Consider the following 25,886-nt stretch of genomic DNA (forward strand, 5'->3'; position numbering starts at 1 on the left):
CCAAACATTTCATTTAGCCTGCTAACTCCTTTATTTCACCACTATAGATATGAACCTATCCCAAATCCCAGCTCTGGCATTGTGCCTAACTTTGTTGATCCTGTATCAATTGCACCAATCTGCTTAGTGGTGATCGCGATCACTTTGCTGTTGCTGGTCATCTTCCTTGCTCTCGTGACCGCCTTTTGCGGCATCACATTATCTTGTGGGTAATCTGATATTCGCTTCATCTGCAGTTATTCTGGGGTCGCTGCTAACAATTCGTTCCAATGATAGTTCTTGATAACCCAGTAGGCCCTCACCAGTGGGATGTGCCGGTGGTAAACGTGACAATCTTATTTCAAAAGGTAGGTAGATGAGTGAAGAAGGCAAGTAACCTACAAGGGGATCCTAATACGACTGACTGTTTTCCCAGCTCACTGCTGCTTCGGTTGTTCTATACGCCCTCGGCTGCATGGCTGTGAAATCGACACTGCTGGTGTTTTACTTGCGTATATTCGCTCCCCAGCCCAATGCGAAGAGACTGATCTGGTCTGGCTTAGTCTCCATTGTGGTGTTCTACCTCATCAGTGTCATCGTTACACTGGCTTCTTGCCTACCACGCGCTGGGGATGGCGGCTGGTCGATTCTCAGCCCTTCAAGAGGCGATCGTTGCTTTGAAGAGGACTCGAGATTTGCCGAGGTCCAGGGCATCGTCGGTGCCCTCACAGACTTGTATGTCTGGATCGTACCAATGACCGTGATTGTTAAAGTTCGCCTTTCCCGCAAGCAGAAGATTGGTGTCTACGGCGTCTTTGCTACTGGCTTCCTGTGAGTTCTGCGTGCATCCGATCAAGGCATTGGCTACGAGAACGCAACTACGGAGCATACACTAACGAGTCCTAGTGCTTGCGTCGTTTCCATCGCCAACGCTGCCTTATGGTTCGAGATGTTTCAATCAAGGGACACTATGGATTGAGGTTCCTGTCTACGCACTATCGCGAGTCCTGGCTCCTTGCCCATCTGCACCTTGGCTCTTCCACTGATCATGAGGACAGTGTTGCCGAGCTCAATATTGGCATCATCTGCGCGTGTATGCTCGTTGTATTTGTTCTCTTCCGAGGAATTGTTAGGCGGTTGTTGGAATGGATTAAGCAGCCGCGTGCTAGTGGGAAACCGCAGAACAAAAACGAATGGAAGGTGTACCTGAATGCGGAAGTCGAGGGAGGCAATGGCAATCTACCATCTGTCCCTCCAGGCGCTCTGAGCGGTTTGAAACGTTTCATGCAGAGGACTCTCCGTTCAAGGGCGACAGACACGAACTTAACATTGGCGGACACCGCGCGTGGGGATGTCTCTAGCTTCGTGAGCGCGGATTATAACTATCATGCACATTTGGATCGACCGTGGATGAGTAGGGATGTTGCAGAGGACGCTTCATAGCGACAGTTCGGCCAGGACTGACGAGTCAGGGGGGACTGTCCACAGATGAGTCTACAAACTGGGATTCACAGCTTTAACTACCTCGGAGAACCGTGTATGCATTTCATATTCGAAGTTAATAACCAAATCTGCTTTACTCGCTACCTAATCACTGGAAGACTGCTTTAATAACTCCAATTCTGGAGCCGCGTGACTCCATTGAAGTCAACACTACTTACTCATGGATACTTACTTGGGCTAGGAGTCTTAGTAAAATAGGAGAAGTCCAGATATGGTTGCATTGAGTGTTGGTCTTGCGAAAAGCCGTCACACATGCGGGCCAAGGCTGATGGCGCCTGTCAAGTTGGATTGCGAATGGAGCTGCACGCGGCAAGAACCATGTCACCAACACAAATAACTTCTGGTCACAGTTCGTCCAGTCTGCTTCGACACATACCGCTCTCAAAACTTTCATCGTCGACAGCATGCCGGTCTGATACACGCGGGAATATCGGATGCTCATGTTTCATGGACGTACATGATGACTATTCCCATTGGCGCGATGGGCATCCTCTGCCCCCAAATCGGGGGGCTTTATGCAATCTTGCCGCCAACTACGTCGATCAGCCGTTCGGTACTGTGGAGACGCCCTGCCCCGAACAGCAGTAACGAAGATATATCGGTACATCTCCGCTGCGGTTCGGCCGCCCTGCTCGACACTCGCATCCCGGCGAAAGAGTGAACTACAGCTAATTCCGATCCATCGATAACATGCACTTGACCAAAAAGGGCTCGGCCTGAAGGAAAATGCTTCGGCCTTCTCCTGAAGCTGTTGCTGGAAAATTGATACCGTGGGAGATTCCTCAATTTGTTTTGGAGAGTTGTCGCATTGCTTGGTGTATTAGAGGCAAACCGCTGCATATACGATCCAACTAACGGTGGACGGCCGGCTAGTCTGTCGAGATAAACACTATTTTGGAGGCGATCCCAAGGAAATCCCAATGTTACGGCGTACCATGTAATACAAGTTTTGCGTTCGCGAAAAAAACCAAAAAAAACTTGGAAGCTGGGGGAACAGAAAATGGCTACGCATTCGACGCGGGGTAACATTCGGGGGTGACCTGTCAGGCAAGACTACAACCACTTCCCCATCCTTTCCCCCTCATGACTCGCTTTGGCTGCCCTTCCCCAAGATCTCGGGCATTAATTAAGCGAAGCGCCCGATATCCCGCCTCGGCTTCTCCACACTCACTTCGGCTCGGAGTCGCGAGAAGGTGCATCGAGCATCGAGAGTCAGATTCTCGACAGTTTTCTGCGCCAAATCACGAAATACACTGCCGACCCGTGGCCGCCTTCCCCACATAACTATCGATCTAGCTGCATAGGCCAAGCCCGCAGCGCAACGTCATTGAACCTACGGCGCCAGGGGGTAGGTAAAGCAGACAGCACATAGAAGCCGTGTGTCATGAAAATTCTCATCCGGCATAACGAAAACTGCAGGTAATCGTATGGGCGCGAGAGTTTCTCCGTTGCGGGATACCACGGTAACACGGCTAATCTGGCCTGGACTGCAACCTGCTGTCGTCCGCATGACCTGCACGACTAGCCATTACACCGAAGGTGCGTGAAAAAGGAAAGCATGTCGCGCAAAGAGGGGTTGCCAACCAGCCGTGTCACGACGACTACAAAGGCTGACCGCTGGAACGTGGCTGCCTCGTCACCAGCGAACCCCCCACTAGAGTTTCTGGACTATCCCGCCCCGTTCGCGTCGTCGTCTGCCTGCTCCTCATCATGGTGGCTCTACTCCAACGCCTACTGGCCGGCTCGGCCTTGGTGGCGTGCACCGCTGGCCAGATCACCTCTGACACCGAGTTCTACGGGGGAGTCCCCGCCTGTGTACCCTTCTCGTAAGCTCGGCCAGCCACCCCCTGGATGCACCTAAGATGCAGTGCCAAAGTCTAAGAGGAAATCGCCTGACACTCCAATGCAGCTGAGGGACAAGGTCTCGGAGATTGGCAGGATGCATACGCGAAGGCGCAGGCATTGGTTGGTCAGATGACCCTCGAAGAAAAGGTAACTCGAAGCCTTACTTGGTTTTCAAACATGGTGTCGACGTCTGGTGCTGACAACTCTCCTAGGTCAGCTTGACTGGTGGTGTCCGGGCCAACAACCTGTGCTCCGGAAACATCCCCGCCATCTCGCGCCTCAACTTCCCCGGTCTCTGCCTCAGCGACGGGCCCGCCGGAGTGCGGTCCACCAACTATGTCTCCAGCTGGCCTTCCGGTATCTCGGCCGGCGCTAGGTACGTGTAGCACCCTATGGGCGAGGTGCTTCAGGGTATGAGGCTAACTTTGCTGGCAGCTGGAACCGAAACTTGACGCGCCAGAGGGGTGTTGAGATGGCGCTCGAGTTCAAGCGCAAGGGAGTTCAGGTCCCGCTTGGACCCGTCGTTGGACCTCTTGGCCGCATTGCTACGGGTGGTAGGAACTGGGAAGGTATGTGATGACGATTCCAAGACCTCGATAGTCCATTGCTGACATGTCTCATGATAGGCTTTGCCAATGATCCCTATCTTGCCGGTATTCTGGTAGCCGACACCGTCGAAGGCATGCAGTCTACCGGTGTGGTCGCTAGTACCAAGGTGAGTAAACCCCAACAGCCTGATTGAGTGATTCATGCTGACATAGATCAAAGCACTTCATCATGAACGAGCAAGAGCGAAACCGCAATCCCGAAGGTAACGTCGAAGCAGTGTCGTCGAACCTTGACGACAAGACGATGCACGAACTTTATCTCTGGTAAGCTACCCATTATCCTCTTAGGAAGCGGTAGTGGCTATTTCACTGACCATTGTAGGCCATTCCAGGACGCCGTCAAAGCCGGTACCGGCTCGATCATGTGCAGCTACCAGCGAACCAACAACTCCTACGGCTGCGCCAACAGCAAGACCCAGAACGGACTGCTCAAGACCGAGCTTGGCTTCCAGGTAAGTGTACCTTACCCATGATCATTTATCTGAAGTTCAATCTGACCTTATAACCTTTTCAGGGCTACGTCGTCACTGACTGGGGTGCTCAACACTCTGGCGTTGCCACGGCTTTGGCAGGTCTTGACATGGTCATGCCGTCGGGCTCGCAATTCTGGGGAGACAAACTGGTTCAAGCCGTCACTAACGGTTCCGTTCCTGAGTCGAGGATTGATGACATGGCCACAAGGTAACATCTCCCCAGCGCACCACTATACGCAAGTTGGGCTAACAGACGGTGGCAGAATCTTGTCCACTTGGTACAAGTTCAACCAGGACACTGACTTCCCGGCTCCGGGTATTGGCATGCCGCCGAACCTGGCCGCACCCCATGAGAGGATCATTGGGCGATCAGCGAGCGGCAAGCCGGTTCTCCTCCAAGGCGCCATCGAATCCCATGTGTTGCTCAAAAACATCAACAACGCCCTCCCGCTCAAAGAGCCCAAACAGCTATCCATCTTCGGCTACTCGGCAAGAGGCTTCGACCGCTACACCCCCTCAAGCCTTAGCTGGAACGACGGAGGGGAAGCCCTTGGCCCAGGTGACCAGATCCGAAACGGACCCGGCTTCAACGACGTCATCCACTCGCAGATCGCCTCGAACGGCACCCTTCTGAGCGGCGGCGGCTCCGGCGCTACCCAGCCCGCCTACCTTAGCTCGGCCTTCGAGGCGCTGAGCCAGCGCGCCTACGAGGACGGCACTAACATTTGGTGGGACTTCGTCAACCCCAACCCGCAAGTCGACCCGACCTCGGACGCCTGCATCGTCGACGTCAACGCGTACGCGGCCGAGGGCTGGGACCGCGTCGGTCTTCAAGACGACTACACCGACAACCTGATCAAGAACGTCGCCTCCAAGTGCGCCAACACCATCGTCGTCTTCCAGAACGCGGGCGTGCGGCTCGTGGACGGCTTCGTCGACCACCCCAACGTGACGGCCCTCATCTTCGCGCACCTCCCCGGCCAGGACTCGGGCCGCGCTCTCGCTTCCATCCTGTACGGCGACGCCAACCCGAGCGGCAAGCTGCCGTACTCGGTGCCCCACACCGAGTCGGACTGGGGCCCCATCGCCAACGAGACCCGGCCCGAGGGCATCTATGTAAACTTCCCGCAGTCCGACTTCGACGAGGGCGTCTTCATCGACTACCGCGCCTTCGACAAGCAGGGCATCGAGCCCCGCTACGAGTTCGGCTTCGGGCTGAGCTACACCACCTTCAACTACACCGACGTCCAAGCCGCGGCCGAATCGTCCATCAACACCGATGCGTACCCCACGGGCCTCATCGAGTCGGGCGGCCAGATCGATCTGTGGGACGTCGTCGCGCAGGTGTCGGCGACCGTGACCAATACGGGCGACGTTGCAGGCGCCGAGGTCGCGCAGCTCTATGTTGGCATTCCTGGGGATAGCAACGATACCCCCGTCCGACAGCTGCGCGGATTCGCCAAGCCCACACTTGCGCCTGGCGAGTCGACGACGGTCGAGTTCCCGCTCAACCGGCGCGATCTGAGCACGTGGGATGTGGCGGCGCAGAACTGGAAGCTGCAGAAGGGCGAGTACAAGATCTACGTGGGGTCCAGCAGCAGGAGTCTGCCGTTGACTACGACTTTGACAATCTAGGTGCGCAACGTCGCATCAGGAACGTAATCGGAGAGAGATGCCGGCGCGAAAAGGTTGGGAAGACTGTCGTGGTGGGTATGATGGGCCTTGTGTGTGGGGAAGGATCGGCGGGGGTGGTGCAGGGAGGAGGGGCTTACTCCAACTTATTTTTAGAATGCATGCCAAGTACGTACCCACTGCATCGAGCGTGTTCGCCTTATTCGAATCTGGAATCGGAGCAATACCTTCTTTTTGTACGAGTTTGTTCTTCATTGGAGATTACTGTGCTTGTGATTGCCAAGTACGACTGCAAATCAGTCGTGACAAGTACATTCGTGTCGCGTCAGACCAACCAGATTGACAGAGAGACTGCTGTAAAAGCCCAGGTGGCGGCTGCTGTGCCGCTCCCAAGGCACGCACAGCCTGAGTCTCCCGATTTCAAAGTGGCACAAAACAAAAAAAAAAGAAAAAAAAAAAACGGGAAGGAAGGATTGAGTAGCCAGGCACAGCAGGCTGATGATTACCATGGGTGCTTGCGATACAAACCTTCTAAGCCTCGATGCAGATCAGCAAACTTGCAAATCCCCCAACACGGGCGCCAATCAGCTCACGTCGTGCTCCGTGTAACGGGGATTTGGCCAAGGCCACCAGAACCAACTCAACAACACACACGGCATGACAGCTTGGCACAGAATCTAGTTGCCTAGTATTGTGGCACCGACTCTTCATGCCCGAATGCTGACAGATCGCATAAGAAGGAACGGCTGGCCCGCAGCAGAATGTCGATTGAATGAAGCAAATCGTGCAATCTAATCAGACCGATTTTGACTCAATTGCACACGTGCCGCTGCTATACCATTCCTGTTCCCAGCAAACCCCTGATAGCGCACCAAAAAGCCCAAGGACCAGACCAACCCATCCGCCGCCCCAGCCCAAGATGCCGCCCATCTCGACCCATCCGCAGCCCGCGACGCCCGTGCACGTCTTCCTGCGGCGCATCGCGCTGGTCCAGTACGCCTTCTGCTGGATCCTGCTGCTGGCGCACGGCATCGCGGCGCGCACGGCGCTGCCCGCGCTCGGCCTGCTGCCGCTGACCTCGTCGGCCCTCCTGAGCGGCCTGCTGCTGCACCGCGATGCCCTCGCCGCCGCCGGCTCGCCCGTCCAGACCAGCCTCTCGGCCCAGAACGTCATGTACTGCGATCTCGTGGTCGCGGGCGTCCAGCTGACCCTGTTGCTTTTCAGCTGGATCGACATGTCGAACCACTGGGGCCACAATAGCTTGACCATCTTGGGCACGTACGGGACCGTGTTTATGATGGTGGACTGGTGAGTTTATTTCTTCTGCTCTCTTTTTCTCTGTCACCCCCACCCCCTTTCTTTATTCCTTTCGTCTTTTCTCTGTGTTGTCATCATGACTTAAGAGTTCACTTGAATCACTTGAAAGTTACGTCTGCTAACGCTCCTGGGAAACACCACAGCGGAATCCATTTCTACTTTGCCTTGAAGGAGGTTTTTCACATCCTTCTCTCGCCCAAGTGCGATTGCCCACACTGCCGGAGCGTGCATGGCCGTGGGCGAGCAGGCATTTCTCTGTCGGAGGACGACGAGTACACGCCACTTCAAAGTGACAGGGGCGACGACTCGGCTCCACAAGACGCATCGGAGCAGGTCTAGGGTGGCGACAGCAAGCGCACTGCTTGCGCGACACGGATATTGCTTACCGTAGTATTAGTATCAAATATTCGAATGCACGTACAAGAGAAGGCAGGATAGGAAGACGCCGCAAGGTATTATTCACTTATGGCCAGAGGAGCAAAGAGATGAATTCACTCGCTACTTGGGCGACCAAAATTACAAATTGCACTCTCGGTAGTAAAATTGGGTGGTTTGCGTATTGCTAAGTGACCTCGAGCTCTGTAAGCCGTTTATAAAACCCAGTCCCAACCACCATCTTACCATCTATTTCGGACACAGCAATGCACGCGTTGACCCAGCTGTTGACAATGGTGCGTCTCCAAAGAGCGCAGAGTAATCAACCCACTTTTTTTTCTTTTTTCTTCTTCCGCCGCCGATTCTGTCATTCCTCATCCCATCCCTCGAAGTGGTACACCGAACTACGAAGCCCGTTCTTTCTCTAGCTTGGCCAGCCTGGCTTTCGCCTTGAACCGCAAGACGGGATAGATGTACCGCTCCATCTCCCCCGAACGTCCGCCCAGGTCCGCGCGCCGGGGCCCAAGGCCTCCTCGAACTCGACCTGGGGCGACGCCCCGACCCCGAGCAGCAGCTCGCGCAGCTCCGCGGGCACGGGCCGCGCCAGCGCGCACGCCGCCGTGATCCACTCCGGGTCGTGCTGGCTGGTGTCGACGCCGCCCGCGGCCTGGGCCTGGGCGGGGTAGCGGTCGGGCTCGAGCCGGTACTCGTAGAGCAGCGTGCAGCGCCGCAGCCGCGGGAAGGCGCCCGACGGCGCGAGCAGTTTCGGCAGCTGCAGGAACCAGGTCGGACGCTGGATGCGCGTGTCGACGAGGACGAGGTGGCGCACGCACGCCAGCGCGTCGGGAAGGTCCCGCCAGTTCAGGATCGGCGACCGGGCGCCCCGGAACACGTCCCACAGCGGCAGGTCGTCGCCTCGGTCCGCGGCGGCGGCCGCCCTCATGAGCTGGTCGTCGCATGTCAGGGCGATGGCCTTGGCGCGGAAGAAGGAGGCCCGCCCGAGGCGGCGGAGGCGGCGGCTGGTGCCGTTGGCGGCGAGCCAGTCGCGCTGGTGGTCGGGCCGGCGGCTGAAGGGGTGACGGGGGGTGCAGCGCGCGTCGCGCGAGCCGTCGGCGGCTTCGAGGGCGGGGTACGTGTGGTCTGGGGGGACGGGAAACTCCCTTTTCGGAGACGGGTTGTCGAGGTAGAAGGGGGAGTCTCGGTCCATGGCCAAGTCGAGGATGTGCTGAAGGATCTCGTCTGGAAGACGGTCCAGATGGCATCTTGACGCCATGGCTTACAGAGGTGTGGTTAAGTGTTTGCGCGCAAGTGTATACTGACGGATGATGAGGCGTTCGAAGATAGTTGAGTGGAATATCTTCTTTTTGAGAACACGTATTGGTTAGTCACTTGCTTCTGCTCTCCTGCTGGTAGAGTGATAAAGAGATGTGAACGTGTGGAGGTAGTACGTCAATGATGCTGGTGCGTGCCTCTTACTAATTATAGACCCGGAGGATTGGGGAAAGCAGGGGTTTGTCAGCAGAGACAACCGTGGGGGTGGCAGTGCAAACCCGAACGATGCATGCACTGTACGAACGAGACAAGATCGACATATGTGGGATTGCGAGCCATTAGCCCCTTGCGAGGAAACAAGCTTTTGACTCTGGCAGCTATATCAAAAGCTTTATACTCACTTTGAGAATCTGTCTAACACAAGAGAGATCCAGTAATGGGATTTGGTATTGAAATAACTTCAAGTGGCGAAAGAGTCCAATATACATATACCTAGCTAGCCCCGAGCAAGAACAGAAACGAACGACAAGCTAAAGGAAGAAGAAAAAAGCAATGCCATCGGCACATGATTCTCTGGCAAATCCCGACAAATTCCTGAGCGCATAGAACTGGTTCATCCCACCCGAATGAGATACTTTGGTCAAATACCCCGGCAACCAAGAGTGCGACATTGAGTCCGGCATCCGGTGCGAAGCACACCTATATCCTGCCACTTCTAAGCGGGCATACCGTCGCACATACCGGCCCACCGGGTCAACTTCTTAAAGTCGAGGTCCGTGGGCACATCCCGCTTAGCATACTTGAGCACGTCGACCGGCTTGGGGCAATGGTCATCGCGCGAGCGCCTGCGAAGCCCCGCGCCAATGTCCGCCGGGTTGAAGAAGCCGTTGGCGCGCTGCAGCACGTTGACCGCGCCGCCCTCCTGCTGGCCCCACGCCTGGATGGCGTCGCGCAGGTTCTGCAGGTCCGCGGCGCTGGGCGGGTGCGCGAAGTGGAAGCCGAACCCCCACAGGTTGGCGGCCTGCCCTTGCCCGTAGACGCCGCCGACCTGGGCGCCGACGTTGAACATGTGGTCGAGGTACAGGTTGTACGCGGCCCGGTACTGCGAGACGTGGCCCTTCACAAACTCGACCCAGTTGTACAGCAGCATCTGCGCCGGGCCGCCCTCGCCGTGGCCCGTGATCAGGTTGCGCAGCTCGGCGGGGAGCTGGGCGAACTTGTCGATGGGCGCGCCCAGCAGGTAGACGAGCGTGCCCGAGGGCGACCACTGCAGCATCTGGCGGCGCGGTGCGCGCTTGGCGGCGAGGTCTCGGCCGCTGGCGCCGGTGGTGGAAGACTCGCCGCCGCGGACCTCTAGCTGCGGTTGGGCGAGGGCGTTGTCGGGTGATGGGAGAGCGCTTACGCCAGCGGCAAAGGCGGCACCGAGTGCGAAGATCTTTTTGAAGGAAACCATCGTGGAATAAAATAGTACAAAGAGGACATATAAGCCTTGAAGTGCAAGAGGGTTGTAGATGGGAGACAGTGTTGGGTTCTAGATAAGCTGATGCTTGAATTGCTTGGTGAGCTGAAGATGTCGAGATGCGTAGAAACAACTCCTTGATATGTAACCTGTCTTTTATATTCGTTTTCTCTCTACATCTTTGCGTTGATGCCGGCGCCTTCGCTGAGCATGCTAAAAATAGCGATGAAGCCGACCGCACAATAGAAGCAGGACATAGGCAAAAGAGCAAGAGATCTACGCGCTTTCCATCTTGAATCCTTCGAACGGACTCCTTTCTATCCCAAAGTTCACCGTCGTGAAGGCCATAGTCCTAGATGATCGGCCGCGGGCCTGGCCGTATTGGCTTAGCGCCGCACATCGAAATACCGCGACGCAGGATTTGTCCCTGGCGCGGGGGTAAGCACAGCAGCGGCACGTATACAAGCATTGTACAAGCATTTGCCCAGTGGACCGTTTACTGCCACCGCCACACGGTCTATCTTCCAAAATTAGGGAACTCTCAACCTGGGGGCCGTTTCAACCCCTGGTTTTCAGCTTCCTTTCGCATGGCCTCGAATTGTTCCGTAGAGGTGATTTATAACATTGTCTTTCCTATACAGTGACGTCAAATTGATGCGCAACGCCTCTTTAGGCGCATCTGCCTAAATCCTCTGAAATCCCTCCGAGGTTCCCGTTCTGGAGAGACGATGTTCTGGAGAGTTGCTCGCTCAGGTCCCTGTCGCGAGTCTGGACGCCGACTATATGTGGCGGACTGCACTGTTGAACAGTGTATCTTTGTTTCAATAAGACACTGTTAGAAAACGATTAGTCGCGGTACCAAGCCCATAAGAGAGTGTCATAGAGCAGGTAGATAGGCCATAAACGCGATACGCGACAAGCGTAGGAAGCGCCATACCTCGGTTCCTGCACGAAGACTGTAATCTTACAAATACATGCCTTACCCGCATCCTCGGCTTTGGATCGTCGGATGTTACCTCTCAGGCCACATGACATCACCTATAGCGCCACAGGATCCTTCACCTGTAAGAATAGAATACTGCTGGGAGGCCTGGCAGTTTTCCCACCAATCACCACAAAGATCGTCAACTTTGGGATTGCCTCAAAAATGGTCGCAATCACCAGTACCACATCTGTAAAGGTAATTATTCAAGGCATCACCCTAGGCTTCAGCTGGATCCAACAGGATGAGAATGCCACGATCTTCGCTCTGATCAGCGACTCCTAAATATAGAGTCGAAGTGAAAGAGTTGCCTACCGTCTCTATCTTTGGGATTAGTGCTGGAGATGGCTTCAGGACTTTGAGGAAATGTCTTCGAGACGAGGCATGGCCTTCGTCTCTGCGGTCTATAAAGGACCGTGATGCGCCCGCCAGTTTGCTCTCGTTACTCACAACCCGCATCACATCACAAAATACAAGTCTCAAAGCAATAGTTTACTATCTTTCTATCACTATACCCCATCTCAAAGATCCTACTACATATTTCAAGAACCAAAGCCTTCAAAATGTACGCCAGGTCTTTCATCGCCGCCCTTCTTCTCACCGGCCTCGTTGCCGGCAGTCCCATGCCTGGAAAGAACCAGCCCATTACCGACGATGAGTGGGCGGCTCTCAAATCCGGCGGCCTGAAGGCTCGATCCCCCAAGTCCGTCAACCAACCCATCACCGACGACGAGTGGTCCGCACTCAAGTCGGGCGGCCTCAAGGCTCGTGACGACGGCGGCCTCGAGGCCCGCGACCACAAGATGAACTGCGGCCACAAGGTCAACGGCAAGGGCGGCAGCAACGGCCACGGCAAGTGGATCCCCGTTGCGCAGTTCAGTAAGGTCGCCGACGAGTTCTGTAAGTACCCCAAACGTTCGAACCCAATGATCTGGAAACAGTCACTGAACTCCACATCACAGGCAGCGGCTATGTCGGAACCGACATCGCCAAGGGCCACGAGACCAGCGACACCTACCCCATCACCCTGACCAACCAAAAGAACGACAAGCAGACCGGCCCGGCCGGCAACATCGTGTTCGCCATCTACAACACGGAGCGCGACGGCACCTACGTCGTCGACCACGACACGTGCATGAAGGCCATGAAGGCGCCGCTGGGCAGCCACGCGGTCAAGCGCGGCGGGGACGGGCAGGAGCACGTCTACCTCGGCAAGCGGGACGACTGCTACGGGAAGAAGCACAACGACTACGAGGGGGGCTACTGGAAGGTCGATGGCATTGGGGCTTTTGGTAGCGAGGTGTATGCTGCTTAGTTGGGTTGGGCTAGAAGGAAACAAAGCGTGTTTGATTTGGTTGGATGTGCTGGAGTACGGGTCGCTTTCCTTGCTGTATGTTTGCTCTATGCCGGATTTGGGATCAATTCGCTGGGGGGGTTAAATCATACACTCTTTTTGTTCTGCTAGTTCTTGGGCCTGGAAGTGTATGCGATATGTCGGAGGTGAAGCGTGGGCCAAGGACAAGAAAAGGGGCTGAAGTTTCCACTAAAACGGTTGAGAGGTCAAGAATGCCCGGCAGGTAAATCAGTAGGCCACAGCGCTCTGAGTATGAGCTCCGAGATCCAACTAGCCGCGTGATTGACGTCAGCTCTAGCAACAACTAGAAATTAGCCGGAGATAAGAGCCCAGCAGCATCCTTTGCTTGGGACTGAAATAGAACCGGCTGGATGGATGGAACCTCGTGGCATGCTGCCCAACGTAAGCAAAAAGTGCCCAATCGCTGTCCATAATCGGACACACCGGACCGCCGATTGCTTGAATAGTGGGGGTAAGCTCAACGGTTTTGTCGCTAGGGCTTACAGTTTTCATTCTTTCCATGCCCAGCACACCAAAGGCAGAGGAGGATTACATTGACCATGGGAGATCACCTCATATTCATCGGTTTTGCCGCCTTGGCCAGTGTATCCCGCCCCCAAGTTTCCTGTCGAGCATGCGAGGCTCTGGGGCAAAGCGAAAAGAAGAAAGCATAAATACAAAGGGGCATCATGCGTAGGGTCCAAAGCTCAATCAGCCACAGTCGCCATACGAAATTGACTGCCAGCCTGACGAGAGCATGCAGGGCCTACCCGTTCTCACATTCGTTTGTACATAATACTGCGACGCGGTCGCACTAAGCTGCTCTCACCCAACTCACTTCTATCCTCCAATATTTATCCTCGCCAAAAATGGAGAGAGCCGAGCCCAAGCAGCCCATGGAAGTGCCTAGGCTTCGATTATTCGCGCGTCCATCCGACAATGGCGTCAAGGAAGACTCCCGCAGCATCAAGTTCGAGGTACAGTCTCAGGCCAAAGACTGATTTCCGTCCATTTCACAACTGACTCATTTAAGCTGTTCTTCGATCTCTGGTTTGTCGCCAATATACAGATCCTTGCCGAGGTACGCGCGCACGTCGCATCGTCAGCAAAACTGCGTCTCACCGAGCCAAGAGTACAGAAATTTCCAGTCCCAACGACCTCAAACTGTATTTCGCGTTTCTTTGGTAAGAGGCCATGACATACTCCCGTACAACGCTATTTTGTTCAGTCCAATCTGATCCTTCCGCCACCCACAGCGTCCTCTGGTTTACTTGGTTCAACGTATGCATGTTCGATGTCCGTTTCATGACGGACAGCATCTTTGAACGAGTCATCCGTATCGTACAGTTCGCCTCCATGGCGGGCTTCACCGTGGTGGTTACCAAATTCGACCCAAGGCATGAAACCTTTGACCCAACAAGAAGTGCGGACAGCAGACTATATGCGAACCAGGTAGTTTGTTCGTTTCTCCATTCCCTGCCCCAGATACTGAGCAAGGGCTAACTCAAGGTATGCCAGCTCTATTACTAATGGCAGTGCGCTTGTCTCTCGCTGCCCAGTACTGCAGCAACTTTTTCATTCGATACCCCGAGCGCAGAAGCAAGACCGACCAATCTCGTCCAGCTACGGATTCTACGCCTAATGGAAAGCCCATCCTGGCTGCCGTAGCCGTCCACTTTGTGGCCGCCATGGTCTATTTGGGCATTACGTTTCGTTTCGATCATACCCACAGCAGCAAAGTCCACCTCGTATGGTACATTGGGTCAGCCCTAGAGGCTATCGTTCAACTTGGTCTCGCAAGCCGCTTCGGCGTGCTTACTTTCGAAGGGACGAAATTGACGGAACGCATGGCCGTGTTCACTGTCGTTGTTCTAGGGGAAGGCGTTTCAGCAATCACCAAGACTATCCTCCTCGTTGTCGAAAATGGGGCAAACTGGAGTAAGTAATGATAAGCTTGTGCGATATTGTTTATATTCTGCTAACCTCTACACAAGACCCTAGCATTATAGGGGTATTCATATCCGGCATAGCGACGACCTACTTCATCTTTTTGATCTACTTTGATTGGATGGACCACGAGCATCTTTCCGGATACAAGCAACTGGTCTACTCTCTTTTCCATTTCTTCCTCCACGCCGCTCTTCTCCTTTTCGGGGCCGGTACGGCCTTGTTTATGAAGTTGGCCCAGGCAGTAAGTGTTATTCCTATTGTGACCCGTCTCGAGGTATTGGGGCTCACTCTGTGATTTTAATCTAGGTAAAAGTCTTGCGACAAGTGCAGGTCGAGATGCGTCAGCAACTTATGGATGCAATGGCCCAGATCACCAACTGGAGCGAATCCGATCTCGAAGCCCACAACATTACGACTAAGAGTGCGGCGTTGGCCGATACGCTATGGAACGTTACTTTGGAAATCGATGCCAGGTATCCCGTCAAGTCTGCTACAACCGTCAAAACAGTTACCGATGTTCTAGACAAAGTCAGATTAGTTCCAGATGGTGACTGGGCCGCGTCCAATCACACTAGCGACAACACGTTGACGAACCTGACTCACATATTCTACGTCGAGATGTCCAACTCCATCGCGACAAGCTTCGAAGTGGCGTCGCTCGGCACAGATGACAGCGATGGCGTTGTTCTATCAAAACCACAGGCCACGGCAGACCGGGAGGCCTTTATCCAAAGCTTGGGGCAACATGTTGGAACCACAGTATGAATCCCTTTCAAAGTGACATGACATGCTCTAGCCATCACGACATGTCGTTTTCTCTGTATAGACTGACAGGCAATCTCCCCAGTTCCGATACATGTTCGTATCTTCCGCAATAGCTCTACTGTTCATGACCTTCTTCCACATCCTCACTTTACCGAAGAGGCGCCGGACCGCCTTCGACTACATCCGCATCGGTCTGTTCTTCGCGGCGGGACTGGGCCTGGGGCTGATGCCATTGATATCGCTCAACGAAGAGGCCGAATACGCATACTATGTCAGCCCCTGGGTTCTTCCAACCATTACCCTGACCGTCTTCTTCGTTTTCGTGCTCACGCACATTCATCGACCGCCGGGGGATTTGGTATCAATCCCTTACAGGACGGAGAGCTCGACGCACCCACGAGTATTCGTCAGTGACTGCATATAGCAGTCTCCAAGCCCTGGCGCACCATGATGAACGTGACAATGAGGACTGGCACAACAGCGCGCAGCAGTTTATACCAGGCTATATCGGTTTGCAGAATATGGCTCCCAACAGCGGGAAATGAAGGTGGGGGAAGATAATGGTCGCGAGAATGTTATACTATGAACATCCAAGGCAACACCTATTTAGATATCATGATTACCGAAATAGTTCTTCTCAACCCTACAACATCCTCACCAACTGCCGAAACGTATGGTATTGATGTATAGTGTCCTTTGAAGCCCCGTACCAGGAAAGTTATTTGAAACCTGATACGCCAACCCAGAGGAGGGCGATCTCGGTGAAGCAATAGAACGCATGCTGAGTATCAATCACATTAAATATTACTAGCCGAGACATTTGTAGAAGAGGTTCAGTACCGGTGTGCCTGATCTATAAAAGTCATACTTACTGGCCCATATAGCCACGTGTACGGCGAGTCACGTCGGGTAAACGGGTGAATCCTGGCGGTCAAAACGTACCATAAGGCGCACTGCAGCGACAGCGGATGAGAGGCCAACTTGAAGGGCAGATAAGGGAAAGACGTGCGATTACACATCGAAATGTCACAATATTAAACATACCAGAGACTTGACACTGACACATGGCCAGGAGTAGCTAAAAGGCCAGAAGGCAATTGACTAGACGAGGATGAAGTCTGTAAACGGAACATAGCCCTGGGGCGCCTGTACCACAAATTCTCTCCCAGCATCATCGACACTCCTGAACTCCGGCCCGAGCTCCTCATCGATCTCATCTGCCCAGCGCAGCAGCTCGCCATCCATGACGCCATGTACATAGCAGTCACCCACGAGCTCAAATTCCCCTTCACCAGACCCATCAAGAATAGGATTCTGTTGCTGTCCCTTTTGCAGCCTCTTGCGTAGAATGAACGGCGTTTTGAAGCCTTCAAGCAAGACACAATAGTCTCCGTTCTCCGCATCCCACGGCACGGTCCCCATGAAGTAATTGTCCTCCTCCTCCTCGTCTTCGGCCTCATCTTGGCCCTCGCCCCCGGTGCGAGTGCTGCCGCCAACGCCAGCACGGGAATTCCCCAGGAGCGCGAAGCGCCGACCCCGCTGTGCCTCCTGGAACGGCCCGCTGAATTGCACCATGCGGTATTGAAGATCTGCCTCGGTCTCCTCGTCGAAGTCGAGCAGCCACACAAAGGACCCTGTTTGGTGGACTCGGATACCTGGCGCCTCCAGATCCTCCATGCAGGTCGGCCCTCTGGCGTAGAACCGTCTGTAAGCGTCTAGGCCTGCGAAGAAATCGTTGCTGGCGACGGTTGTTTCCTGGGCCCTCTGTCCGATCCTGCGACCTTGGGAGGAAACGTCAGCGGCCAGTGTACGGGCCAGGGCATCCTGGAATTCCTCCCCGCTGTATCGCTCGCCGACATTGATATCCTCCTCGAATGATGTGGACATTTCAAAAAGCAAATTCCTTGCATCCTCGTCATTGAACGATGGGTCCGGGGCAATATCGACGTCAGGGGCGTTTTTGAACCTGCCGAACGAAGAATCGGAACGATCATGCGAGTAAAACTTCCAAGGGGCCCCGGCGACGTTGATTTGTGCGATGATGACGCCCCGAACACGCAGTCTGGGCTTCCCTCCATCAGGTTCCAGGATGGAGCATTTCGGGGTGGTTTCACCCATGCACCGGTACAGGTGCGCTGGTAATGTCGAACGCGACTGTTTGGTCCAGTCTGGAACCCATGAGGGCAGCCCAGGAATCGTTTGGTCAACGCCGGCATGATGCAGGAGATCCCCTGTGAAGCCAGAGAGAACCAGTTTCGAAGCAACGTCAGTAAATAGCCTGGCAGCTGTGTTGGCCGGAGAGTAATCCGGGACGATAGATCTTGATATATCGTCGTCGGTCAGACCAAGGAGTCCATAAACTTTGTCTCGGGGATCCGTAGCCAGATTGCTTCGGGAAAGGCATAACAGTTCCAATAGGCTGGGGGCGAATGTATCAACGCCTTCCACAGCGCCCCGTGTATCATCATCGCTATTTCCTTCAACCCCGTGCCCCCTCTCTCGTCTATCCTGCAATGTCTTGATAGAGCTGACAGGGCTCAGATGTCGGACTCTGTTGTACATGTCCGCGAAACGCCCGATGCGGAGTACTCGAGGGAGCCCGTGCGATCCGGCCAAAGACCAGAACCCCGTGATGGCATCAAGACTGATTGCCGTATCCTGGTACAGAATCACGACCTTCGCCGCCAAGACGATTTCCTGGAGGACCCAGGTCCGGAAATACCAATCTTGGCTCCAGAAATTGAGAAGGTTGACCCAAGTCTTGCGTCCCTCCTGTGTTTCTAGGTCGGGTAGACTTGTCCTGTCCCAGTAGCTATCTGACAGGGTTTTGTCATGGTTGCCCACCGTCCAAATCCTCGATAAGAATGTCATGATGCTGACAGCGCTCTGGACATTGGTGGAGCTATAAGCATCGCCGTTGTCAATGTGGTGAAAGTCTGCGATACCATAAGTCTCAGAAGCCTTGGGGACCTTGGTCAAGCTTATTGGAGCCGTAGAATCCGTAGGCCCCTTCACGCCAGAGCTCTGCGAGTCACCCATGTCCGGTTCGGCATCGTCTTCTTCCGAGTCACCCTCCGTCTTGCCATATTGGTGGTGACCGGGATGAGCAAGAACCATTGATGCCTTCTCATAGATGCTGCCCATAAGCTGGACCTGAGAACCCCTCTCAGCAAAGTCTTGCTGGTTGATGCAGATACCGTCAGCCCATAACCAAGCGTCCGGGTAGCGGTCAAAACAGGTGCGCATGGCGTGGAAGAGGTTCTGCGTGACAGGAATCATTCCTCCATTGCAATTGACGGCGAGGAATTGATTGGGGTCACCCCACACATAGGACAGACAGAAGAAAGGCGGCGCGTCGTTGAGAGAGAACGTTTGGAGCTCAAGCTTCTCGATCACGCCGTCTTCACGAGGGTTTGACAACTTCAACAGCCTAAACTGTCGAAGTTCAGGGTCGAGCTCCGAGTACTCGTATGGTGTGCCGGTGTTCTTGAGCGCAATCGGGCGAGCCTGCGGGGGCGGCTCGCTTGCCCATATGTTCTTCTGTCCGCCTGGCGGGCCGATGTCATCGACAGCGCCAATGAAGGAAACCGAGTCCCCCTCTCCGGCATGCCATGGCTTCGACACGAGTGAGACTGTGTTGGGAGCGACGCCCTCCTTGCGCGCCAGAAACAGTTTCAGCGCATCGGTGGACCCGCCGGCAAGCTGGTCGAGGGCTATCTGGATGTCATAGTCTTCCCAGTCCAGGTCGTTGGCTTCGGCATCTGGCGATTTGTGGCCTTGAATATCCGAAGTCTCAGGCTGAGACATGTTGGCTGCTTTTCGATTTGCTCTTACAGTGAATGAATGTGGATTTCTCTTGGTTGTCTGCTGTGGCCTCAGTTAGCCCTTTGGTGTGAGATTTTAGCCCCCGCAGCTGCATGACAACAGCCACTGGCGAGCTTACTGTATTATCAATGCAACTTCCAGTCTGCTCAAGCCATGCTGTCTACCGCCACGAGGGCGACGGAGCCTGCGCTACAAACGCAGACAAAGCTCCTCGGTCTTGCCATGCGCGTGAATAAAACATCTAATACGTTCGCTCTTTTCGCGAGTCCATCAGCAGGCGGATGACCTCCTCGCACGCTTCAATGGCAGGTTCCCGATAAACCCGACCGGGCATGGTCGCGCGATAGATGGTAAAGGCCGCTGGGTAGAGCCCTTGAACTGCCGGGCGAAGCCCTCACGCGCGCTGGGACCGATGCAGTCGCGAAGTACCGCTTCTGTCTAAGTGACAGAGTCATCAAACGGTCGCATCTGGGATTACTGGCAGGCCAGGCACAGCAGGCGATGTGACATCACTTCCCAGTAAACATTTGGGCGCTATTCTTGAGAACAAGTGTAAACGCGGCATTCATGCATCTGAAAAAGCATGGTGAATTCTCAGGTATAGCGCATATAATGTGGACACAGCTTGAATCTGTTTGCCGATTGATGCATAAAATAAAACATGCTGCTTGGGTAGGTATGCTCAAACGATTAATACCAGAACGTTAGAAGCCAGAAAATTGACGGCGTGCTGTTTCTAGGCGGACGACAGAAGCTAACGAGTTGGGGATCAGTGGCTCGGCCTAAAAACAATCAGCTCCGGCACGTCATTGCGCAAGAGCAGATAACGCCCGACCTCTGGGACCAACAGTTCCACCTCCTGGAAAATATGCCCAACGTTTACTAAAGAGATTGGTCCATGTTCTTTCATGATAATCCGACTTACGCTCGTGAGGTGCCTGTGGATGCTTTAGTCGACGCGTATCGGCAGGCAACTGACCAGCAATCCACTAGCACCATCCTTGCTCCAGCATTCAATTGCTTGCTTCAGACGGCTTTACGAGACATTCAACCACGAGCCGACATCATGTTTAGTTAGGTTCGGGTAGATGGTCCATCCCCTCCATCACATCCGAGCCGACCCCACGTGGCTCCGCGATCTGGCATCCGCTCCCATCCGCCCTGATTCAATTCCGCACCAGCAAACCATTAATCCCCACGGTCCTCGAGTAAGTAGGCCGACATTTTCCGCGTCACGAGATAACCCGTGCAGATGATACCTGCTTATCTACTCTATCACTTCCTTACTTCCTCACTGGGACCGAGAAGGTAATGGTTCCGCCTTCGCATGTCCGTCGGACTTTCCTTCGCATCAGTGGAAGCTGATAAGCTCCGCGGCTACTGGCGGAAAGACCTGGGACAGAGAGATAAAGGGGTGGGTGCTTACCGCCTCCTGCATCCGTGACACAGCTACGGCGTCTACCTTCCAGCCCCGTGTTTACGTACGCGTGCTCATACGATACTTGGGATTCACATGCCGGGCGGGCAAAGGGAGACGGATATAGTTCGGGCATGTCGACACCGGGCAGCAGCATTCCGATAAGACTCAAGGAGACTCTACCTGATGGCTACAGCATGCATCCCCCGATTGCTTTTACTTTTTTCTCGGCTGGACGATACTCACTAGCGGTAGTCCTCGGTGGTGACCAATTCATTGTTTCCAAACTGCCTCGTCGCTCCCATCTCTCATCGCATTCGCCATGCTGCATGCCACACCCGCCCAGTACTTGCATCCGCGGGATCCGGTGCCGGATGCGGCAACGTCCTTCGTCCACGCGGACGAGCTCCGCACCGCTTTCGCGATGGCCACGTCCCAGATGTACAAGAACGAGGTGCCGCTCTACGGCGATCTGGTGCGGATAGTCCAGGACATAAACCAGGCTACTCTATCGGCGAACAACAGTACCAACGGCAGCGACCCTCAAGGAAGTAGTAGCGTCACACCGGACTCGCCAGAGCGCCTGAATCTAGAAAGGCATGGCGCCATAAGACTAGGCCTCCCCAGCGAGCTCCGGACAGTCCGGCACATCTTTGCTGTGCTGGGCATGTATCCCGTCGGCTACTACGATCTTTCCGTAGCCGGGCTTCCGATGCACGCCACATGCTTCCGACCGATAACCTCGGAGTCCCTGGCCCGCAACCCGTTCCGGATCTTCACAACGCTTCTGCAACCAGAGCTGGTGAAGTCCGATGACGGGGCGCGAGACCTAGCGCTTCAACTACTGTCGCGCCGGAAACTCTTCACCGCAGAGCTCCTATCTATCCTCAACACGGCGGAGCAACAGCAGCAGGGCCACCTGTATGCGGATCAAGCCGAGGTCTTCATCCGCGAGGCGCTCCGCACATTCAGCTGGGCCAGCGGCGTGGCGGCGTCGACGGTCGACGAGTACGCCCGCCTGCGAGCTGAGCACCCGGTACTGGCTGACATCGCCTGCTTCCGCACTGCCCACATCAACCACCTTACCCCGCGCACCTTGAACATTGACGCGGCCCAGGACGCCATGGTAGCCGAGGGCATGGCCGTCAAGGAGCGCATTGAGGGCCCTCCGCGGCGTCGTTGTCCGATCCTGCTGCGCCAGACTAGCTTCCTCGCCCTCGACGAGCCCGTCCACTTCCTCTGTGACCCCAGTGAAGGAGATACTACAACTGGGGAGCGAAACCTTGTCCAAGGCTCGCACTGCGCCCGATTCGGTGAAATCGAGGAGCGCGGCGCGGCGGTCACGGCTGCTGGTCGTCGACTGTATGACGAGCTGCTGGCCAAGGCTACGGCTGCCGCCAATGACGGTCGCACGTACGATGAAGTTACGGCGGATACGTTCCGGGATAGGTATCCTGATGACCTGCGCGAGCTGTGCCGGCAGCAGCTCATCTACTGTCGGTACCGGTGCACGGGGAAGCAGCCGACCAAAATGTCACCCGACTTCGCCACACTACTTGGCCCGGATCCCACCCCCCGCCAGCCTCGAGGATGTCATGGCCAAGTATCAAGAGGCTGTCATATGCTGGGCGCATCGCTTGGTGGACGACGGGGTCCTCGTGGCCGAGCCGATCACCTATGAAGACTTTCTGCCGTTCTCCGCCGCGGGCATTTTCCAGTCAAACTTACAGAAAGGCAGCTCGGCCGCCTCTGATCCAACTGCACATCCGCCGCCACCCGTGGCTCCTGGCGGTGCTCAAGGGTCGCTTGAAGAGGCGTTGGGGTGTGCGATCACAGACCCAGATACGCTTTACGCCCAAGCACAGAAAGACAGCCTTTTGGCCTCTTTACTGGAGCTGGGGTTGACCAGGACGGGAGTCTAATACTTATGGCACTGGGATCCAAGTATTGGTTCACCGCCTGCTATTTCGGAATGCGCCGATCACAATAACGATCACGCTTCTTAACCTCGAGCGCCAGCCATGTTGAGTGGGACTCGAGCGGATATCGTGAGCTGGCATCTTCCCTGCTGCCCCGGATTGTCGGTTCTGGCCCACACGGAACTGGCCACAGTCCCCTGTCGTGAGTTTCCCTTTTGGGCCTGACACGCACACGGAACAAGACTCGCAGTCCAAGAAAGGCCCAGACTTTTAATATATGAAAGTTTCCTTGCTCAGGAACACGTTTCATTACCAGTTGTTCGGGCACTTGTTGGCTTCTACTCTGGGTCCAGACTGGGTTACCATCCACCCAGGTGGAAACAGGGAATGCAACAAGGCAAACGCGCTCAATGAGATCATGAACGAACGTTTGCCAACCGTTTACCGCGGTGCCGCGGAACCGGGCCCTCCGCCGTCAGTTTGGTCCAATACGTGTATATAAGACCACGGCCACGTCGCATCCAGAGTAACGATCATCCCGCCGTCAACCCACAGAATACCACCCAAGATGCAGTACTCTACCTCCTCCTTCGCCATCGCCGCCGTCGCCGTCATGGCCTCGCTCGTCTCCCCGGCCGCCGCCATGTTCGACGAAAAGGCCTGCCAGGGCATCGGCGCCTGCACGGCCCCCTCGGAGTGCAACTACATGCCCAACGGCGAGCCGCAGCAGCCCGAGTGGGACTGCAGTTCGGCTGGCACTGTCAACGGCCAGGTCGCGGCCGGCGCCGAGCTCAACTTCGAGCTGGGGCTCTCGAACGGCACCGTCGTCGACGCCGCCGACTTCCCCTCGAGCTGCAACCTGATGCAGCCCGGCGAGAACGCTACCCTTTTGGTTGGTCTACCCTATCTAGAGGTTGGATGACTTGCTGGATACGATTGAGTAACTGACAACTGCCACAAAATGACAGAAAGCGACTTACCAGGATGTCACCGTCTATGGCTGGATCGAATACAGCTGCACAGAGACGACGACGATTATCAACGGATGCTACAGCAGCACCCCGAATCCTTCCAAGTACGTGCTTCCCCTCTGCCTACTCTACCTCCGAGCCTTTGTTGTCTCCCATCTAGAAAGCATTTGATCGCGATACTGACAATCATGGCGAATCCAGGACGTTCACTTGCAAGGTCTTGAAGAACGGCCAGGAATGCAAGAACATCGCTGGTTCGGTTGTGAACAAGGATGCGTGCGCGAAACAGGCCTGAAAAGCCCATGTCGAAGTCTCAGGAGGTCACACTGAAGGGATGGACAACGTATCGCAACCCATTGATCAGCCGCATGGTAGCGTGCCAACACCTCGGGTCGGCGCGGAACAACGGCCGGTTCCAGCGTGGCTTTAGGCTTTAGGCCCTTGATGCAGCAACCGGTTGAACCCCTCACCTGAACAAAGTCCAATTGTCTTCCATCACCCTTTTTCATGCCAATAACAAACCGATTCCACACTGCAGTCAGCCCAGCCAGATAAGCAACTGTTATTCATACGTTCGCTGCTCATTTCCGCTCATCTGTTTCAACGAAGTCTTCCATGGCGCCCTCGGGTCTGGATTTCCCCCTGGAGCTCATCCATCTGGTCTTCGACTCGCTGTCCAAGACCGAGTTCCGTGCGTTCTGCGGCGTCAGCAGGCGCCTACGCGCCGTTGCAGAGGCGCGTCTCTACTCTGAACTGCGATGCCAATGGAGTTTTACCTGGCCCGAGGCCCCGCCTCACCCGTATCCCATGAACACCCGCGTGCCCCCATTGATACTCTTTCTCCGCGTCGTCTCGCGCCGTCCCGAGCTCGCCGCCTACGTGCACACGATCGACCTGGGTTGCGGCGACTTCAATAGCTACGCCGCGGCCGTTCACTACAAAGACACCCCCGCGCTTCCTGTGGTCGGTGCGGACCTCGCCGATCTCATCGCTCGCGTGGAAGATTTCAAGGTCCCGTATGCCGACCGCTGGGTCGAAGAACTGCGGCGGGGCCGAATGGTCGCATTCCTCGCCCTCCTACTCGCCTTGACCCCGAACTTGCGGCATCTGCACATCGACGAGGAGTATCTACCTGACAAGGACATCGGCCTTGTCTTAGCCAAGGCCTGTATGGACCAGACTGTACCTGGATCTGGAAAGGATCACGAAGACTTTGACAGGCGACTTCTACTTACCTGTGACAAGGTGGACTTGCTATCTCTCTTTTACTTACCAGCAGCCAAAGCTTTGCCATTGGCAGATGGTACTGCGGCACCTGACTGGTGGCCACCTGCACACCAAACCAGCCCCAAGGATCTCGTGTCTTTGGACCTGACCATGCACAACGAAGATTATGCCCGAAGGATATTATCCACCACGAAGAATCTGAAAGCGTTGCGATGGCGATGGCCAGGTAAACCGGTCCCTAACGTGGTCATCGGTGAGAGTGAGGTGATACTGTACCTGCACCCGTCCACCGCGACGCAGTGTGCTTCCCACATCCGCAAGAGCCTCACAGACCTGACCATCACCATTGGACACGTGGAGCTGGTTCCGTTTGACGATTACGACACTGTTTGGGTGCGAGGAACTCTCTCCGAACTGGCAAGGTTCCCCAAACTGAAATCACTCGAGGTCCCCCTTATCCTTTTGACGATAGCCTCTACACCCTTCGTAGAGCCGCCACACCCCATTGCGGAATCCCTGCCGCCCAGCCTCGAATGTCTGACCATCGTGGACACTGCCTCCTGCGGGCCGAAGTGGTATGACGTGCCGGATTCCCCCGTTTGACTCTGTGGAGACATGGCTGGAAAGCTGGAAGGCAACGACGCCACGCCTTTCCAAGGTCCGGCTCATAGTGGAGGAAACGGAATTTGAGCAATGGGGGCCTACACTAGCTGACAACTCGAACGAGGATCTGAGTATACGTTTCGGACTCAGTTTCGAACTTGTTGAACGTTAACCAATGGTGACTCACCGGGTTAAACGGACGTGAAGTACGGCAATTGAACAGGTGTATCGTGATTACTTCTATACCTAGCCTGTTCAATCCACGTCTTGGCCCCCAGACTCACTGCTATATCGACAAGGGGGCAATAGGCAATAGGCGATGTATCAGAGCTAAGGCACCATTGTTTAATGAAGGTGCGGGGCTCGAAGTAACTGGCTACAAGAACTAGGCATTAGACAACACCTCCAGG

General features: G+C 55.2%; 11 protein-coding genes across 11 annotated transcripts; 8 read left to right on the forward strand and 3 right to left on the reverse strand.

Moving 5' to 3' along the window:
- Positions 1–269: 269 nt before the first annotated feature.
- PG986_004216 (uncharacterized protein) lies at positions 270–1,422 on the forward strand (the record flags this gene model as incomplete). Its single annotated transcript, XM_066840438.1, has 3 exons — positions 270–320; positions 416–810; positions 960–1,422. The coding sequence occupies 3 exons, from the start codon at positions 270–272 to the stop codon at positions 1,420–1,422; spliced, it is 909 nt and encodes a 302-aa protein (XP_066703065.1).
- Positions 1,423–3,040: 1,618 nt separating this feature from the next.
- On the forward strand, positions 3,041–6,043 carry PG986_004217 (beta-glucosidase M; the record flags this gene model as incomplete). The annotated part of the gene is made up of 9 exons (XM_066840439.1): positions 3,041–3,308; positions 3,392–3,474; positions 3,540–3,703; positions 3,763–3,896; positions 3,954–4,042; positions 4,096–4,199; positions 4,258–4,387; positions 4,450–4,616; positions 4,672–6,043. The coding sequence occupies 9 exons, from the start codon at positions 3,041–3,043 to the stop codon at positions 6,041–6,043; spliced, it is 2,511 nt and encodes an 836-aa protein (XP_066703066.1).
- A 916-nt stretch (positions 6,044–6,959) lies between these two features.
- Positions 6,960–7,696, forward strand: PG986_004218 (uncharacterized protein; the record flags this gene model as incomplete). Its single annotated transcript, XM_066840440.1, has 2 exons — positions 6,960–7,348; positions 7,501–7,696. The coding sequence occupies 2 exons, from the start codon at positions 6,960–6,962 to the stop codon at positions 7,694–7,696; spliced, it is 585 nt and encodes a 194-aa protein (XP_066703067.1).
- Positions 7,697–8,156: 460 nt separating this feature from the next.
- Positions 8,157–9,005, reverse strand: PG986_004219 (uncharacterized protein; the record flags this gene model as incomplete). The annotated part of the gene is made up of 1 exon (XM_066840441.1): positions 8,157–9,005. One exon carries the CDS (start codon positions 9,003–9,005, stop codon positions 8,157–8,159), a length of 849 nt encoding a protein of 282 aa, XP_066703068.1.
- A 714-nt stretch (positions 9,006–9,719) lies between these two features.
- Positions 9,720–10,457, reverse strand: PG986_004220 (uncharacterized protein; the record flags this gene model as incomplete). Its single annotated transcript, XM_066840442.1, has 1 exon — positions 9,720–10,457. The coding sequence occupies one exon, from the start codon at positions 10,455–10,457 to the stop codon at positions 9,720–9,722; it is 738 nt and encodes a 245-aa protein (XP_066703069.1).
- A 1,551-nt stretch (positions 10,458–12,008) lies between these two features.
- On the forward strand, positions 12,009–12,760 carry PG986_004221 (uncharacterized protein; the record flags this gene model as incomplete). Its single annotated transcript, XM_066840443.1, has 2 exons — positions 12,009–12,345; positions 12,408–12,760. The coding sequence occupies 2 exons, from the start codon at positions 12,009–12,011 to the stop codon at positions 12,758–12,760; spliced, it is 690 nt and encodes a 229-aa protein (XP_066703070.1).
- Positions 12,761–13,668: 908 nt separating this feature from the next.
- Positions 13,669–15,938, forward strand: PG986_004222 (Low temperature requirement A; the record flags this gene model as incomplete). The annotated part of the gene is made up of 8 exons (XM_066840444.1): positions 13,669–13,776; positions 13,833–13,880; positions 13,931–13,983; positions 14,056–14,258; positions 14,336–14,737; positions 14,794–14,990; positions 15,056–15,508; positions 15,597–15,938. The coding sequence occupies 8 exons, from the start codon at positions 13,669–13,671 to the stop codon at positions 15,936–15,938; spliced, it is 1,806 nt and encodes a 601-aa protein (XP_066703071.1).
- Positions 15,939–16,615: 677 nt separating this feature from the next.
- PG986_004223 (uncharacterized protein) lies at positions 16,616–19,321 on the reverse strand (the record flags this gene model as incomplete). Its single annotated transcript, XM_066840445.1, has 1 exon — positions 16,616–19,321. One exon carries the CDS (start codon positions 19,319–19,321, stop codon positions 16,616–16,618), a length of 2,706 nt encoding a protein of 901 aa, XP_066703072.1.
- Positions 19,322–21,078: 1,757 nt separating this feature from the next.
- On the forward strand, positions 21,079–22,678 carry PG986_004224 (uncharacterized protein; the record flags this gene model as incomplete). The annotated part of the gene is made up of 2 exons (XM_066840446.1): positions 21,079–22,289; positions 22,339–22,678. 2 exons carry the CDS (start codon positions 21,079–21,081, stop codon positions 22,676–22,678), a joined length of 1,551 nt encoding a protein of 516 aa, XP_066703073.1.
- A 565-nt stretch (positions 22,679–23,243) lies between these two features.
- On the forward strand, positions 23,244–23,941 carry PG986_004225 (uncharacterized protein; the record flags this gene model as incomplete). Its single annotated transcript, XM_066840447.1, has 3 exons — positions 23,244–23,567; positions 23,644–23,750; positions 23,848–23,941. The coding sequence occupies 3 exons, from the start codon at positions 23,244–23,246 to the stop codon at positions 23,939–23,941; spliced, it is 525 nt and encodes a 174-aa protein (XP_066703074.1).
- A 320-nt stretch (positions 23,942–24,261) lies between these two features.
- On the forward strand, positions 24,262–25,476 carry PG986_004226 (uncharacterized protein; the record flags this gene model as incomplete). The annotated part of the gene is made up of 1 exon (XM_066840448.1): positions 24,262–25,476. The coding sequence occupies one exon, from the start codon at positions 24,262–24,264 to the stop codon at positions 25,474–25,476; it is 1,215 nt and encodes a 404-aa protein (XP_066703075.1).
- Positions 25,477–25,886: the final 410 nt, after the last annotated feature.

The sequence above is a fragment of the Apiospora aurea genome (assembly GCF_038362705.1).
Source record: "Apiospora aurea strain CBS 24483 chromosome Unknown utg000003l_segment0_segment0, whole genome shotgun sequence".
Taxonomy (NCBI): Eukaryota; Fungi; Ascomycota; class Sordariomycetes; order Amphisphaeriales; family Apiosporaceae; genus Apiospora; species Apiospora aurea.